At 33.4% G+C, this 14,922-nt stretch overlaps 1 protein-coding gene across 1 annotated transcript in view; it reads left to right on the plus strand.

Moving 5' to 3' along the window:
• The window catches only part of LOC129219428 (cAMP-specific 3',5'-cyclic phosphodiesterase, isoforms N/G-like), a 368,114-nt gene extending 358,933 nt beyond the window's left edge, over positions 1–9,181 (plus strand). The window contains exons 13-14 of the mRNA XM_054853827.1: positions 5,018–5,200; positions 5,420–9,181. Coding sequence (XP_054709802.1) covers positions 5,018–5,200; positions 5,420–5,698 — 462 coding nt within the window. The 3' untranslated portion in view covers positions 5,699–9,181. The remainder of the gene's footprint in view (positions 1–5,017; positions 5,201–5,419) is intronic.
• Positions 9,182–14,922: the final 5,741 nt, after the last annotated feature.

The raw sequence follows: 14,922 nt of genomic DNA on the forward strand, positions 1-14,922 counted from the left end.
TAATTAAAATTTAAATATGTTTCTGAACTCATTCCTTATGTTTCTATTTTTTCCCTCAATTTGCAGGTTTTCTGAGTCATCAAAATCAGAATTAAAAAGTATGGCAGTATTTTTTTCCTGCGTTAATGTCTTTTTCCTCCGATATGCCATTTAAAAATAATCAAAAATTTAAATAATGAAGTAGAAAAATGAGACTTCTCTTTCAAGAGAAAACAGCCAGCAACGAAAATTTCATGTTGAAGTGCAACTGCGATGTTGCTTCACATTCCTTCTTATTGTCCGTCATGTCAACTGTCGCTTCTTAATTCCCGCGCACACGCCCCGAGTTCACGCTTGTTAGCTCTCAAGGGGGTGGGAAATATTCTGGGCTGCGTTGGGCTATTATGGGAGCCGAAGCATTCGGGCGCGTTCGGCTATTACGGGGCAGAAAGAGTTAAAGTCAATTCTTTTTTGATATGTTAGTAGTAAGTACATGTATTTTTGCTATGTTTTTCATTAATGTGAATTTTAACAAGATCTTTGTGCATGTGAAAATTTTATTTGGATAAGAATGAAAAAATTTCGAGATTTTTCGAGCCCTAAGCTAAGCACAAAAGTCGTATCTGCATCTGAGTTAAAAATGAGAAATTGCCGTTTAAAGTTGTCTGCCTCCATGTATTTGATACAGATGCTACTTTTTCAGAATTTTTTTTTTAATATTTCCCATTTACAAATAACCATAAAAGATTGTATTTAGGTAAAATATGTGACAAAGAATCACTTGGTGACGGTAACTCAATTTTGATAAAAAGGGCAAATACGACTCTTGTGTTAGCACGGCAGTATAGTGCAAAAAACTCACAACTATAGAAAAGAGGCAATGCAAGTTCTGTGTATGATGCTATAACTTTTCTTAAAAGATATACAATCTATGTAGTCTGACTCTGGTAAAAAAATCCCTGACCTTGGGCAAAAAAGATTTATGTTTGAGTTAAAGGGAGAGAATTACACTATGTTACCAAAAGTGTTTGGGCACTTTCAAAAGTTCACATTTTTACATATTTTTCGAGAAGTAAGAGACCAATTATTCTGTCCCTTTTGTCACATAAAAAGTATCCCCAACTGTCATTTTCCAATAAAAGTAAATCACCCTTGCATTTAAGGGACCAGCAACAAATTGAGAAAATAGCTAAAGTTTTTTGATCATCTTTCATCATAAATGCCTAAGTATAAGCTATAAATTTCAGAAGTAAGCTTTCAAAATATGTAGAATTTACTTTTATATTTTTGTGAAAGAATCACTAAAATACACAAAGATCTAAGCATTTCTTTTAAAAATACCAATTTCACTCAGATTTTTGGCTCATAACACGCAGTTATCCATCAAGCTGTAACAAACTTTCAGAAAACTTGACAGCATACAAAAGAAGTATTGTACTAAAATTTGAAATTAAAATATTGAAAATCTGATGAAATATGAATGTTTAAAGGAGTTTAAAACTGTCATAATTAAAAACCTAATTAGGTTCCCCAACTGATAAAAAAAACTCCAGTTCAATATTTTAAAAATTCAGAAAGATATCAACAATCTAATGATCGGAATTTCAATTTTTCTTGGAGAGATGACAAATTGTGAGGAGTTGTTTACACATTTGCTACATTTTTCGGCAGTATTCAGTGTGATTCATGAAAAAAAACAGATTATTTGTAAAGGATTCCTCACGATTTGTCATCTATCCAAGAGATATTCAAATTTTTCTCATTACATTTCTGATATCTCTGAATTTTTAGAATTGAACTGGAATTATATTGTCAGTTGGAGTATCTACTTAGGTTTTTAATGATGAAAGTTATAAATTGCTATCTTTTGTGCATGCACAGTAAAAAATTAATTGCTTTAAATGTTCATATTTCGTCAGATTTTAATTATTTTAATTTAAAATTTTGGTATTATACTTTCTTGCATGCTGTCAAATTTTCTGAGAGTTTGTTAAGGTTTGTAGTTTTGAAAGAAATGCTTATATCTATGCGAATGTCAGTAACACTTTCTCAAAAGTATGTAAAACATTATACACTCCTGTTTGTGAAAATTGCAACACCATGAAGGACGCATCACAGTTGAATGAAATTTAATACACAGTTGAGTGGTAATGGTACAAATAAATGATTACATTTTCAAACCAAACAAACAATAAAAAGAGTTAGAAATTAGTATATGTGGCCACCACGTGTCGCAATAAGAGCAGCTACACGACTCGGCATGGAGTGAAACAAAGTTTGAATATCTGCCTGCGGAAGAGTATTCCATACTGTTTGTATGCGCAGCCAAAGTTCGTCTGTCGAAGCAACAGGATGAGGATCACGAGCGAGACGCCGCCGAACGAAATCCCACACATGTTCAATCGGTGACATATCGGGGAATATGCATGTATCGGGGAATATATATGCTGTTTTCAGCAGGCCAAGGAAGAAACTCTACCTGCTGCGAATTAAGGTAGGATTTGACAGTCCTGGCGACATGTAGACGGGCATTATCCTGCTGGAATACAGCCCCTGGCAGTCCTTGCAGGAAAGGAATAGCTTGGGGCTGTAAAACTTTGTTAATGTATCGGGTACTGTTCAAATTGCCCACAATTCGTAGCATTTGTGATCGTCCATGATATGCTATGTCACCCAGACCATAACTCCAGGTGTTCGTCCACTGTGGCGTTCGATAATGCACTCCGGAATGTGCCACCAGCATAGCGCTTGACACGAATTCGGCCATCATGGTGCCACAAATTGAAGCGGGATTCATCAGAAAAGACAACCTGCTGCCAATCAGCATGCCAGCTCCTATGTGTTAGAAATAGAATTTCTACAAACATCTCTACTCTTACTTTTGCCCAGGTAACTGAACTTCACGATAATCGACCGATGCTCGTTCGGACCAACGATCCGAGTGAATCGGAAGTGAGTGATCGGATCGGACGCGTGACGTAACGGGCTCCCACCATTGGCTTAGCAGGGAGGCGTCTCTGCCACTTGGTGCATCCTCATTGGTTGCGTGGACGTGAGGGCATTGATGTGAATAAAGATGAGGACAGACTATTTAACAGCGAATGGAGTTGAGATTCACTCTCTCTTTTTTAAGACTCGTTCGGTGATGTCTGTCCTGTAAAAGGTAGCTAGGGTGGAGCTCGTATTGCTCGGCGAATTGCCGACGATGCTTAGCTGATCGTAGTAATAGATTAGCGAGCGGTATTAGGATGAGCTTAACTTGCTAGTCATATTTAATTAATCTTTTTTACCTTTAGCTTCAGTTAATAGTTTATACAATTATATTTACTTTTTCTCACGTGTTAATAAATTTTAGTTATTTTAAAGAAGTCTCTTCATCAGTTATTCACAGAAAGTAGATGAAATGTTAGTTCTTTCATTAACTTTGCAAGAAGTATTAAAGTTAATAGGTGATATTATTCATCAATGGTATCACTATGCACATTGGCCCATTGTAGCCGCAGGCGGCGATGGTTTTACATGAGAGGAATCCCGTATAAAGGAATCCTTGCGCGCAGCCCACGCTGCAGCAGACGTCTCGGAATTGATGAAGCACACAATGAAACACCGTTAGCTGTTGACCACTGTGCTGTCAATTGTCTAGAAGAAGCTGTGCGATCCGTCAGCGCCATGAGCATGTCTGTCATCGCGAGCTGACGTCACATTTCGGGGTCCACTCCCGGATTTCCGAGCTGTCCGACCCTCGTCCATCCTCTGCTTCCAAACACGCTTGATTGTGCTGCTGTTACACTGCACACGAACGGCTGCTGCACGATAAGACAATACAGCTTCACAAAGGCCAACGATTCTGCCTCGTTCAAACTCCGAAATTTGCTCAAATTTCGCTTTCTTTCGTCGAAGAGGCATAGTAAAGATTCAGTTAACGTTTACTCTAGCATATAACCACCGATAATCATACACGCCTCGCTACAGCCGTCTATGACGTGCCATTACCAGCCATGTGCAGGTAAACGGCAGTATCTGCAGAAATGAGTTTGAGATATTTGAAGAAACGCGTTTTGGATTCAATACAAACAATAAGGAAATGTTGGAATGAGACGTCTTTTCCACGCCTTTTTTTCAGTGGAAACCAAATAAGCGAGCTTGTACAGTAAAGATAACGTACAATAGATGACAAAAATGAAAAATTTGCAGTTACTGCCCTTTACCTGCACATGGCAGTATATTCGGTTCAATCCGTCGTTCAGAGGGCGCTGCTCAGCATACGCATGCGCTGCCGGTCTGCAATTGTAATCATTTGCATATCATGCCCTACTTTACATTTCCTGCAATTTTCAGCTCACTCGCGTAAGTCCTTCGTGGTGTTGCAATTTTCACAAACAGAAGTGTACATTGTAAGCTAACTAATTTCTGAATTTTACAGCTTATTCTCGGCTATTTATGATGAGGGATAATCAAAAAACGCTTTTTGTTTCCCTAAATTTGTTGCTGGTCCCCTAAATGCATGGGTGGTTTAATTTTTATTGGGATATGGCTGCTGGAGCATACCTTTTATGTGACAAAAGTTTTAGTACAATTGGTCTCTTATAAACCCATAAAAAATGAATTTTTGAAAGTGTCCCAGTACTTCTGGTGATAAAGTGTACTTTGTTTGACTCAACACCAAGAATCATTAATGCAACACAACCTGGCTTTCCTCACCACTGTTTTAACTAATATGGATATGTTTATGCCTGAATGACTCGGAAGTTGGCTTATCAGATTCAGACTATACCGACTTAAAGTTATTTTACACAAATGAAGTGGAAGATCAATTATGCCAGGTAAATTATGACATAATTTACTGTTGGGGGAAAAAAGACGATCAATGCAGTTTGCCAAAAGATTTGTAACCTCCCCAAAATAAGAGTTACATGTAAATGAACTATTTCCATAAACTAGTGAATCATGTAGTGTTAATTGCTTAATGCATGAGTTTCATACCTTTCTTTATCTATGCAATTTTCAAAAGTTTAAATTTTTATTATTTGTTGTTCAGGTTCTGCAAAATATGATCCACTGCGCTGATCTAAGTAACCCAACGAAACCTTTGCAAATATATCGTACATGTGTGAAATTGATAATGGAAGAATTTTTCCAGCAAGGAGATAAAGAAAGGGAAATGGGATTAGATATCAGTCCTATGTGTGATAGACACAATGCAACTATTGAAAAATCACAGGTAAAACTTTTTGCACAATATTTTTTTTTTAATTTTATTTTCTGTCTCAGCAACTAAAATTTTAAATGTAAACATATAAAATGAACAGGACTTTAAAAATCAATTTGAATTGATTTCATAGTATGTCCAGCTCATCAAATACATATAGCTATGAACATGGTCAGATAATTTCTATTTAAACATTTTGTACACATACTTATTTTAATATTTGCACTCCAGGTTGGCTTTATTGATTACATCGTTCACCCCTTGTGGGAAACTTGGGCTGATTTAGTGCATCCTGATGCTCAAGAAATATTAGACAATTTAGAAGAGAATCGTGATTATTTTCAAAGTATGATTCCAGTCAGTCCAGATTCTAAAAGTACTGATGAAAGCAATGAACGAAATGACCAGTCTTCTGAACTAGCTGCCGCTGCAGAGAAAATAAAATTCCATATTACATCTGAAGATGCCGATGAAACTGAAGATCAAAGCAACGAAGAAGAGCAAAGCTGAAGTATTGTTCTGGCAGTTCTGTAAACTGCTGCACAAATTATTTTACAGATCAGACACTTGTAGTGAGATGCAAGCTTTGTATGACATGCTTTATTTCCTTGCCAAATGAAAAAAAATCAAGTCATGTCATAGAACAGTTACAATCATATGTACAAAGACGAGAAAAGGTTCATTTGCAGCTTTACTTTACTAAGAAGGTCATAGAATTTTCTAAAGTACTTAAAAATGCATTTAAGTATATTAATAAACGTATATTTTTATGTATTAAGAAATTATTCTACCATTTTTCTAATAGGTTAAATGACCTTCTTGAAGCAGCTTAAAAAATTAAAGAACTTCCATTTTAATGTGTCTTTTTATTTTGATAAAGAAATATCAATATATATTCTGAACGTTTGAATATATTTTTGATGTACTTTCTTAGTCTTTAAACATCCATTTTAAACAAACAGGAGCATGATTCAAATTCGTCCCTTTTACTAAAATCAATGCATTCCAATAAAATGTTTTATTTTATCATTATTGGTTGTGTAGATATAGCACCATGTAATGTCAAAAGGTCATTAAAGTATTTCATAAAATTCTTATGCCATAGGAAAATGCTCATTTTTCTAAATTTTCTTTGCTGTTGACTTAACAATAATTTTTTAATTGCTAATTCTTATATAAGTGACCTTATAAAAGTATATATACATATGCACATATATACATATATTTACATTTGAAAATGCAAAATCATTTCTGGTTTCTGCAGAAATTAATGTTTGTATTAGTGTAAAATATTTATTTTTATAAAGAGTTTGACCTGTGAATTTTAGTTATGGGTGCTCATTGGAGTTGAAATATACGCTATTTAGATTTTCATTAATGTTTCATGTATTTTTTTTTCCTTCAAAATATACTTCTGGAAAACAAGTTTTTTTATTCAAGCTAAGTTTTTTTTTAATTATTATTGTTATTATTATTATTATATGCTTTGGTGAGCATGAAGTAACTTAAGTAATGCTTCCAAATTAATCTATCTTGAAATAGATGTTTTTTTTTTTTTTCCTTTGTGCAAAACTAAGGGTTTGTTTTGACCCCCACATTATTATTTTGGCCTGTAATGATGTAATGCTGATTCATTGAATCCAAATGAAATATTAGTGTAAGCATCTTAGTTCTGAACTTCAACTATGAATGATAGTTCTGAACAAATTAGTAAACAATTAGTATGGGCTTTCTTTTCTTTCTATCTTTTTTTTTTTTTTTTTGCTAGAAAGTTTTTAGAGCTGAAGTCCAGTATAGAAAATTGTAGCTGTGTCTATGTAAAACAGTTCAATTTACTGAACTTTTTGCTATTGCATTTTCATTGATAATGGACAACTTTCATGGAGCAATAAAATAAAATATTTCTTACTTCATTCCTATTTATAAAATATTATAGCACTTGTTATTTGTATCATATGTAAAATACCAAAAGAAACTGAATGTTTCATTCATGATGTAGATGTTGCCATTTAAAATCATGTGATTAGATACTTGAGACTATGTAGCATGATCTGTTATTGACTTATAAACATCGAAATTATATTTGGCATAAAGAATGAGTGGTGAATGGAGAGTTATTGAATTATTAATTATATTTTTAATAAGATTTTATATATATATTCATTTAAGCACTTTTATAATATGAAGTATGATGAAAGGATTATTATCAAATTTCTTGCAATAAAGTTTTTAATTTTTAATGAAAACTGTAACCACATTCTGTTGTGCGGAAAATTGCTTATTTTTATCATTCATGTTTTAAAGGTTATTAAAATGTTATTACAGTTATTTCCATTTTATCTATTTAAGCATGCAGATTTTACTTCCCAGCCATAAATAATGTTATGTGCCAATTAATTGTTTCCTGTTCCCTCTTGTTCAAAATTTTTGCATATTTTACTACTGACTTAGTCTATTGCAGCATTTTTCAAACATTTATTTTAAATTTCTTCAAAATGTGGAATGAATCTCAATGTAGTTTTGGAAGTAATCACCTTTTTCAGAGCTTTAATAAATAGTAGATGTGTTTGTCTGTAGAAAACTGTTGAGTCAAGTAACAACAGAGTTGTTACTTGAAAGCTCTTGCTATTTAATTGCTGAGTAACTATGACATTCCTGTCTTTAATACTAGCAATGTGTAGCAATGATCTGTCCATTGATTCAGTTTTATGACTGTTTTGTTTCTTGTTAAAAACTTCTTCGTCTACTTTTATTAATTATTAGAAGAAACTGTTACTAGCATTTACCATTGTTCATGTTTGTGGTGTAAATAGAAAATTTTATCTTATTGTGTTCCTTGGTCGTTTGAAAATTTTATTATATTGCGCATGTGATTTTGTGTGTAAGGAACTGAAGATTTATGTATTGTTTAAACCAAAGAAAAGTCTTATTTAGTAATATGTTATCCTTGTTTTAAAAGTATATTTAAGATTTTACCTTTATTTAGGTCTGCTTAAAATAGTTCTAGTCTACTACCTTTAATAAACCACCCCTATGTAAATTGTGTTTACATTCTTGCAACTTGAATTACTTATCTTCCTCTTATAAAATGTACTTCAGAGTAATGATCTCTGAAGTTTTATCTCTAGTCATATATTAGATGTTTTCTTTCTCTATTTCTTAAGCCTGCTCTCATAATTTATTGAACTTAAGCTTTTCTTTTTTTATTCATGAGTTTATTTTTAAAAAAAAAGTCCCCTTTATTAAAAGGGGATTTAAAGTACAATTATTAAAACTGAGATAAATATAAATGTTCAAAAATTATTTGTTTGCGATATGTTTTTGATAGGGGGCAATTTAATTAGTTTATCAATAATATTTTAATAGCTCTTGATGCTCCTTTCGTGTTTATGAAAATTGTATAATTATATAAATTCCTGTTTAATATTTTAAAATTATAACAAAGTTAGAGTATGAAAATTTGTGATGCTTCAGACTTTCATATTTAGCAAAATAGTTGTTGAATTTTAAAAGTCTTGAAAGTTCTGATAATTTTTCAATGCAATTCTCCCTTTTTATGCAAAATGTGTTGAATATTTTGAATCAGAACATTTATAATACAGTGGCAGCTGACCCTATTGAAACAGGACTCTATAACAAATTGTTTGATAAACAATTCCCTTTACAAATTAAATAAAAATCGCAACCTGGACCCCTACTGCCCCCTTCCTCCCTCTTTTTTCCTGTAAAAATAAAAGAATAATATATTTACTATTAATTTTAAACTAATAATATGTTATTTATATGTTCTAGTAAAATTTTTAAATGTTGGCTAGGCATTATCTGCAAAGTAAGTTTATTTATGATGCCTGCTTTTATTTTTCTTATTATATAACTGTTAGATTACAGCAACTCTCCAGATTTTTTTAAAGAATTGTATGTAGGATTTTAAACATTGACCAGTCTGATATGTAACTGCCAGTGTCCATATGTTTTCTGAAATAAAAGGAAAGAAAATGCAGTTTTTCTTGTTATTGTTGTTTGCAAATTTATATGAAGTGTTATAAATTCATGTTTAAACTTACCTCTTCAAAAATCTTCTAATAGTTTCTGGAAAAAAAATGGCTGATTTGACTAAATATTATTGGTCTAGGTATGTTGTAATTGAATTAATATGAAAATGGGTTAGTTATTTTTATTTCTTCCTACACATTTCTTTACTGCTGCATATTTAAGCAGACTAAAACCGTGCTTAGGTATACATAAAACATTATTTTAATTCTGTAAAATTGTTGCTATTAGATGAAAGTTACTATTTCTGAGTAAGATAAAATAACCCCTGTGCTTGTCACATGACAAAAAAAAGAGCATGATATAACAGAGATCATAAAAAGTAACTTATTTTATTCCTTAAGACAAACAGAATACATTTGCTTAAAAATTGTTCTTATAAATTTTTTTTAATATTTCAATTGTCTTTTGGTGAAATAACAGTTGCAACTAAAATTGCTGAACATTTTGATGATTGAAAAACTTACCTGTTTTGTTAATCGATTCCCGTTTGGCATCTATCTAATCTTGCCTTCCAAACAATAATTTTTACATAGTACAGGGTTGCCGCGCCACAGGGAATTCTGAAAATTTTCTCAAAGACCTGGAAATCGCAGGGAATTTTTAAATTGAAATTACAAAATCAATGCTCACATATATAAACTACTGAAATAAATAAGAAAATATTTTTTTTATATTAATATTAATAATGTTCATAAAAAAATTAAAGTAAGAAAAAAGTACTTTCACTTAGTTTTTTTTTTTTTCTTGTTTTTGTTTTAGTAAATATTAAAATGTCTATCATTAAAGCAAAAGTTATTTATTGTTTAATTTGACATGCATCTTGAATTTAATGATAATTTAATTTAGAGAGCATGAAATTAGTCATCAATATTCATTGTTCTGCTTAGCTTTTGCACTTTTATCTTTTAGATCCAAGTAATGAATGATTACAAAAAGGTTTTTTTTTTTTTTGTTCCTTGTATAAAAAGTTAAATACCATGTTAAAGTTAAATACAATCAACATGTTATTATTTCAGTTAAAACAATTTTCTTTAATTCCATTTATTTTATATTTTAATTTGATTTTTTTCTCCCTCCTGTGATGAAACTGTCAGGGTATTAATGTTCTTTTTTAAATATCAGTGTACGCTTGTTTGTAATGTTGCATACAGGGAAAACACAGGGAATTTTTTTCCCAAAATTGAGTGGCAACTCCGCTGATTTCAGCGGAATTGAGTATTCCGCTGAATTGAGACCAATGGTCAAAATCTATTGAATTTACAGAATCAAAAATTTTATAATTTTGAGAAGAATAGGTTGTGGAAGATGAAATGGATGGACTCGCTTCCTATATATTTTATGGAAGCCCTATTAGGGTGTGAGAGATAAAACAGTTTTCCTAAATATTCATTCTTCTGATAGTAGCCACTCTCTCAGTACTTATGGCAGCAGTTAAGAAAGCATTTTCAACGTTTTAAGGAGTAAAGACTTATTTAAAGAGCAGTACTGATCAAGAGCGTCTAAATGGCCCTGTTCTGATGTCAAAACACAGAAAAATCAGTATCTGATGAGGAAATAATTTAGGATTTTTTTTTTCCAATAAGAGACGTTTCAATATTTAATTCTTAATCATTTTTTCTGTGGAAACTTCAGCAAGTTGGTAAAAACGCATCATTATCTGAATCTCCTAATTAAAAAGTATTTGAATCACATAACTCATGCATAAGTCTTGCGGTTACTTATCGTTTCAGAAATATCGGAAATCACACTCAGGGAGAGTCGAGAGGAATGGGACTGCTGTATTATGCTGAAATAAAAGAAAAATTAATTCTTGTCCAGCAAGATATAGGAACTAAGAACCAGTAAATAGTCCAGTGGTTGGGGAGTTTAATACATAAGTAATTGGTGGAAAGCTGGAAATTGTTTTCATCTTTCCTGTATGGGTCTGGAATGACCATACTAAGTTTTTCCCCTACTACTGAGTGAACTTTAGCCGCTGCACCCAAATTAGTGACAAAAAACAACTGTTTTTTCATTAATATAACAATATCTCAAAAATAACTCTTACATAGGCAACTTGTAGAACTTAAAATTCTGCATGAAATGAGTACCTACAATATATATCTTTGTTAAATACTAATGACCAAACGGCATGACTTTGAAGTTTCAATATTGAAACTTCGAATAGCGACAACCCTATTATTCGACCACTTTTGCTTGGGCAACCCTATACTATTGGTTTTGTAATATTTTTACCTACATTTTTTTACATAACTTTTGTGGAAACTCAATGAGGTTAAATTATTCATTTTTTGGCCACCTTTTAACCCCCGACTACCCTGGTTAGGGACAAGAAAAATGTAGGCAACCTTAATTTAACATTTTCTTTACAGCTTTTACTTTTCATTTATGACAACAATTTTTAGAAACTTGATGAGGGTAAATTACTCATTTTTGAGCATCTTTTAGCCCTTGGCAACCCTGATTAGTTCACACGCAACAGGTAGGCAACCTTACTTAACGTTTTCTTTACAGCTTTTGTTTTCATTTATGACAACAATTTTTGAAAACTCGGTGAGGGTAAATTACTCATTTTGGGGCACTTTTTAGCATCTGGCAACCCTTACCTTACAAACAACCTTTAAAGACAACCTTACTTTAGCGTTTTATCTACAGCTTTTAGTCTTCTTTTATGACAACAATTTCTGGAAAACTTCTGGTAAATTATCTCCCTCTTTGAAAAATTTTATCCCCTCACAACTCTGATTAGGGCCCCAAAAAAAGGTAGGCAGCCTTACTTAAGCGTTTTGTTTCCATCTTTTACTCTTCGTTTATGAAAACGATTTTTCGGAAACTTCATGAGGGTAAATTGCTCATTTTAGGCACCTTTCAACTCTTGGCAACCCTGATTATTTCACTTGAAAGAGATAGAAATTCTTACTTTCGCATTTTGTTTACAACTTTTACTCTTCATCCATAGTAACAATTTTAGGAAACTTGATGAGGATGGGGTAAAGCCTAGTGGAATCTCGTCCTATGATGGGAGAAAAGAAAAAAAAAAAGAAACACCGTACATTAAACACAAAACAGTAAAGCTGTGGGATGCTAAAACTGTCTCCGAAATGAATATTTTGGACTGAAAAGTATTAGGGCACGTATGCAGTGGTGTACCTTGCATGGGTGACACCCCCTCTCCTACATACGCAAAATAATAATAATAATATTTTATGTAAAAATAAAAACAAGAAATTCATACAATTTTTAGAAACTGCATTTGTGTCATAACGAAATTTAAAGTTGGTTAATGTACAAAAGTCAAAAACTTTGAACGCTTTGTATATAATTTGCCCTAGACGCAAGTGTGCAGGAGCGTCGTAAAGTCAAAAAAGTAAGTGTGTATGAAATTGATGGTCCCTTAATTATTTCAAACGCATCTGAAACATAGGAAAAGATGTTGGCGTTTAGTTCTTTGGTTTCAGAGGAAGTCACTACTAGGTGTAAGTATTGGCAATATGAACCTAATTCTGAGTATAATATTCACTGCATGATGAGGTGGGGGGGGGGGGGCGAGGGTTTCTCCTTTTCAAATTTGTAGTCTTAAAAATGCATTTTTGATGCGCTTTGATACTGTCAGGAGGAAAAGAGGTTCGGGAGAGCTCCCTCGTTTCTTTTTCGAAATTGAAACGTTGAAAACTCAAATATCGACTTCAAGTATGTTAGGGAGAAAGAGGTTCGGGGGAAGTACCCCCCGAAATTTTTCAAAACGCAGTTTTAGATAAATTTTTGTGATGTTACGGGGAGAGGTTCGAGAGCCCACCCCCGGAAATTTTTATAATTTACAGTCTTAAAAAGTCATTCTAAACTATCTTTGGTCTTTAGAATGTTAGGGGTTGAAGAGGTTCGGAGGCCCAACCGCGAGAATTTCAGATATTTTTAGCTCTTGCTAAGAGTTGTTAGTTGACACAAGCGTCCCCCTCCCCCCAACCAGTAGTCATGCTACTACGTGTTTGATTGATTCAATATAATTTAAAATAGACCAGGGATTTCAGTATTTATATTTTTCAGAAACTCTTAAGCGCTTTTTGAGTGTCACCCCCAGAAGGATGTCAGCCGGCGCAAATGCCTCACCCCCCCCCCCCGTAGTGATGCTACTTTGATAGATTAAATATTATTTAAAATGTTGGTGGAAAATTTCGGAACTGAAGTATATTTTTCAAAAACTCTTAAATCCAATTTCGTATCAGCCCCCTGTGTCTCCCAGCGCAAGAGCACCTTAGGTGGCACCCCCCCCCCCCCAGACGGTTGATACTAGGGTAGCCCCCCCCCACCCCCCGCCGTAGTAACGCTGCTGACGTATGCAAATGAAAATATAAGCTAAACGAGCAATGCATTCAGCTACAATGCTTGAAATAATCGATGATTATTCTAACAAATTAGAAGCTAAAACAATAGGGGAAAAAAGCTCTCCCCCCCCCCCTCCTTTGCGCTATCAGAACGATCTACTCATTGTGATTTGTTTTCTTTCTTTCCAGAATGTTTAGTACCAGTTTGCGTGATTTCAAAAGCTAGATATTTTGGGTTGTTATGAAGAATTTTCTGGTTTTATATATTCAAATGAAGTTGACTGATTTGAAGTGAATGCCATTCCAAAAGAAGCACAGAGCTAAAAGGTTTTTGTACAGAAAAATACTGTTAAATTTAACAGTTTACACCATACTTAAGGAACGTGTGTAACAATGAAAAGTTTACACCATACTTAATGAATGTATGTAACAATGAAGCAAAAAACTGGAAAAATTGTCCAACCATTGCACAAACAGAAAGTAAAAGCACAATGAACGATTCGTTGATTTTTTAGGAAAAAAAAGGAATCTCAATCCCTAGCACTTCAAAACTAAATTTCAAAGTTTCCAGAATCATACATTGTAGAGAAAACTTCTGAATGAAAGTAAAGACGAAATTGCACGAAAGTCTTGCACATTTCTTGTATAATCACTTGTTTTTATATGATTGTTGCTGCCTGGGCTCTCTTGTTACCTATTTTCTAAATCTGTAAACAATTTCTTTTAAAGCATATTTTACTATTGATCATTTTTTTATCTTGGTCAAAACAAGGTTGTACCGACAGTCTAGGGGTGAATCAATACCTCTGTTGATGCTGGGCGGTCATTCCAAGCTCGTCAGCTTGCGAGATCGAGAATCTCGCTCACGTGATCGGTTGTGATGTAGAAATGCAGCAAAGTAGTATTCTAATCTACTCGAACTTAGCTTGCGGCTAGGTTCGAGTAGATTAGAATACAACTTTGCGACATTTCTACGTCACAACCGATCACGTGAGCGAAAATCTCGATCTCGCAAGCTGACGAGCTTGGAATGACCGTCCTGGACCAGGGATTACCTGGCTTCTGGTCTGGATCAAAAAATTAGAGCTGTCCTCAGGATCCCATCCAACCGGTTAAACCTCAAATAGTGGTAGGTACGGGAGACCCAATAGTGTGAAGTCAATGTAAGCTAGTAAACACAATGCATTATCTTTTCTTCTCCCTCGCTGGGGACTGCTGTCGTTGATTTGTCGACCCAAAACTAATTGTTATTATCTTAATTTGAAAAAGTATCAAATTTAAAAAAATTTTTTAGCCTATGTTTTCCCGAGATTTTCGTTTTAAGGGGTCACAGTACCTTTCAAGCATTTTTTTAAATTT

This window comes from Uloborus diversus, chromosome 3 (genome assembly GCF_026930045.1).
Source record: "Uloborus diversus isolate 005 chromosome 3, Udiv.v.3.1, whole genome shotgun sequence".
NCBI classification, from domain to species: domain Eukaryota; kingdom Metazoa; phylum Arthropoda; class Arachnida; order Araneae; family Uloboridae; genus Uloborus; species Uloborus diversus.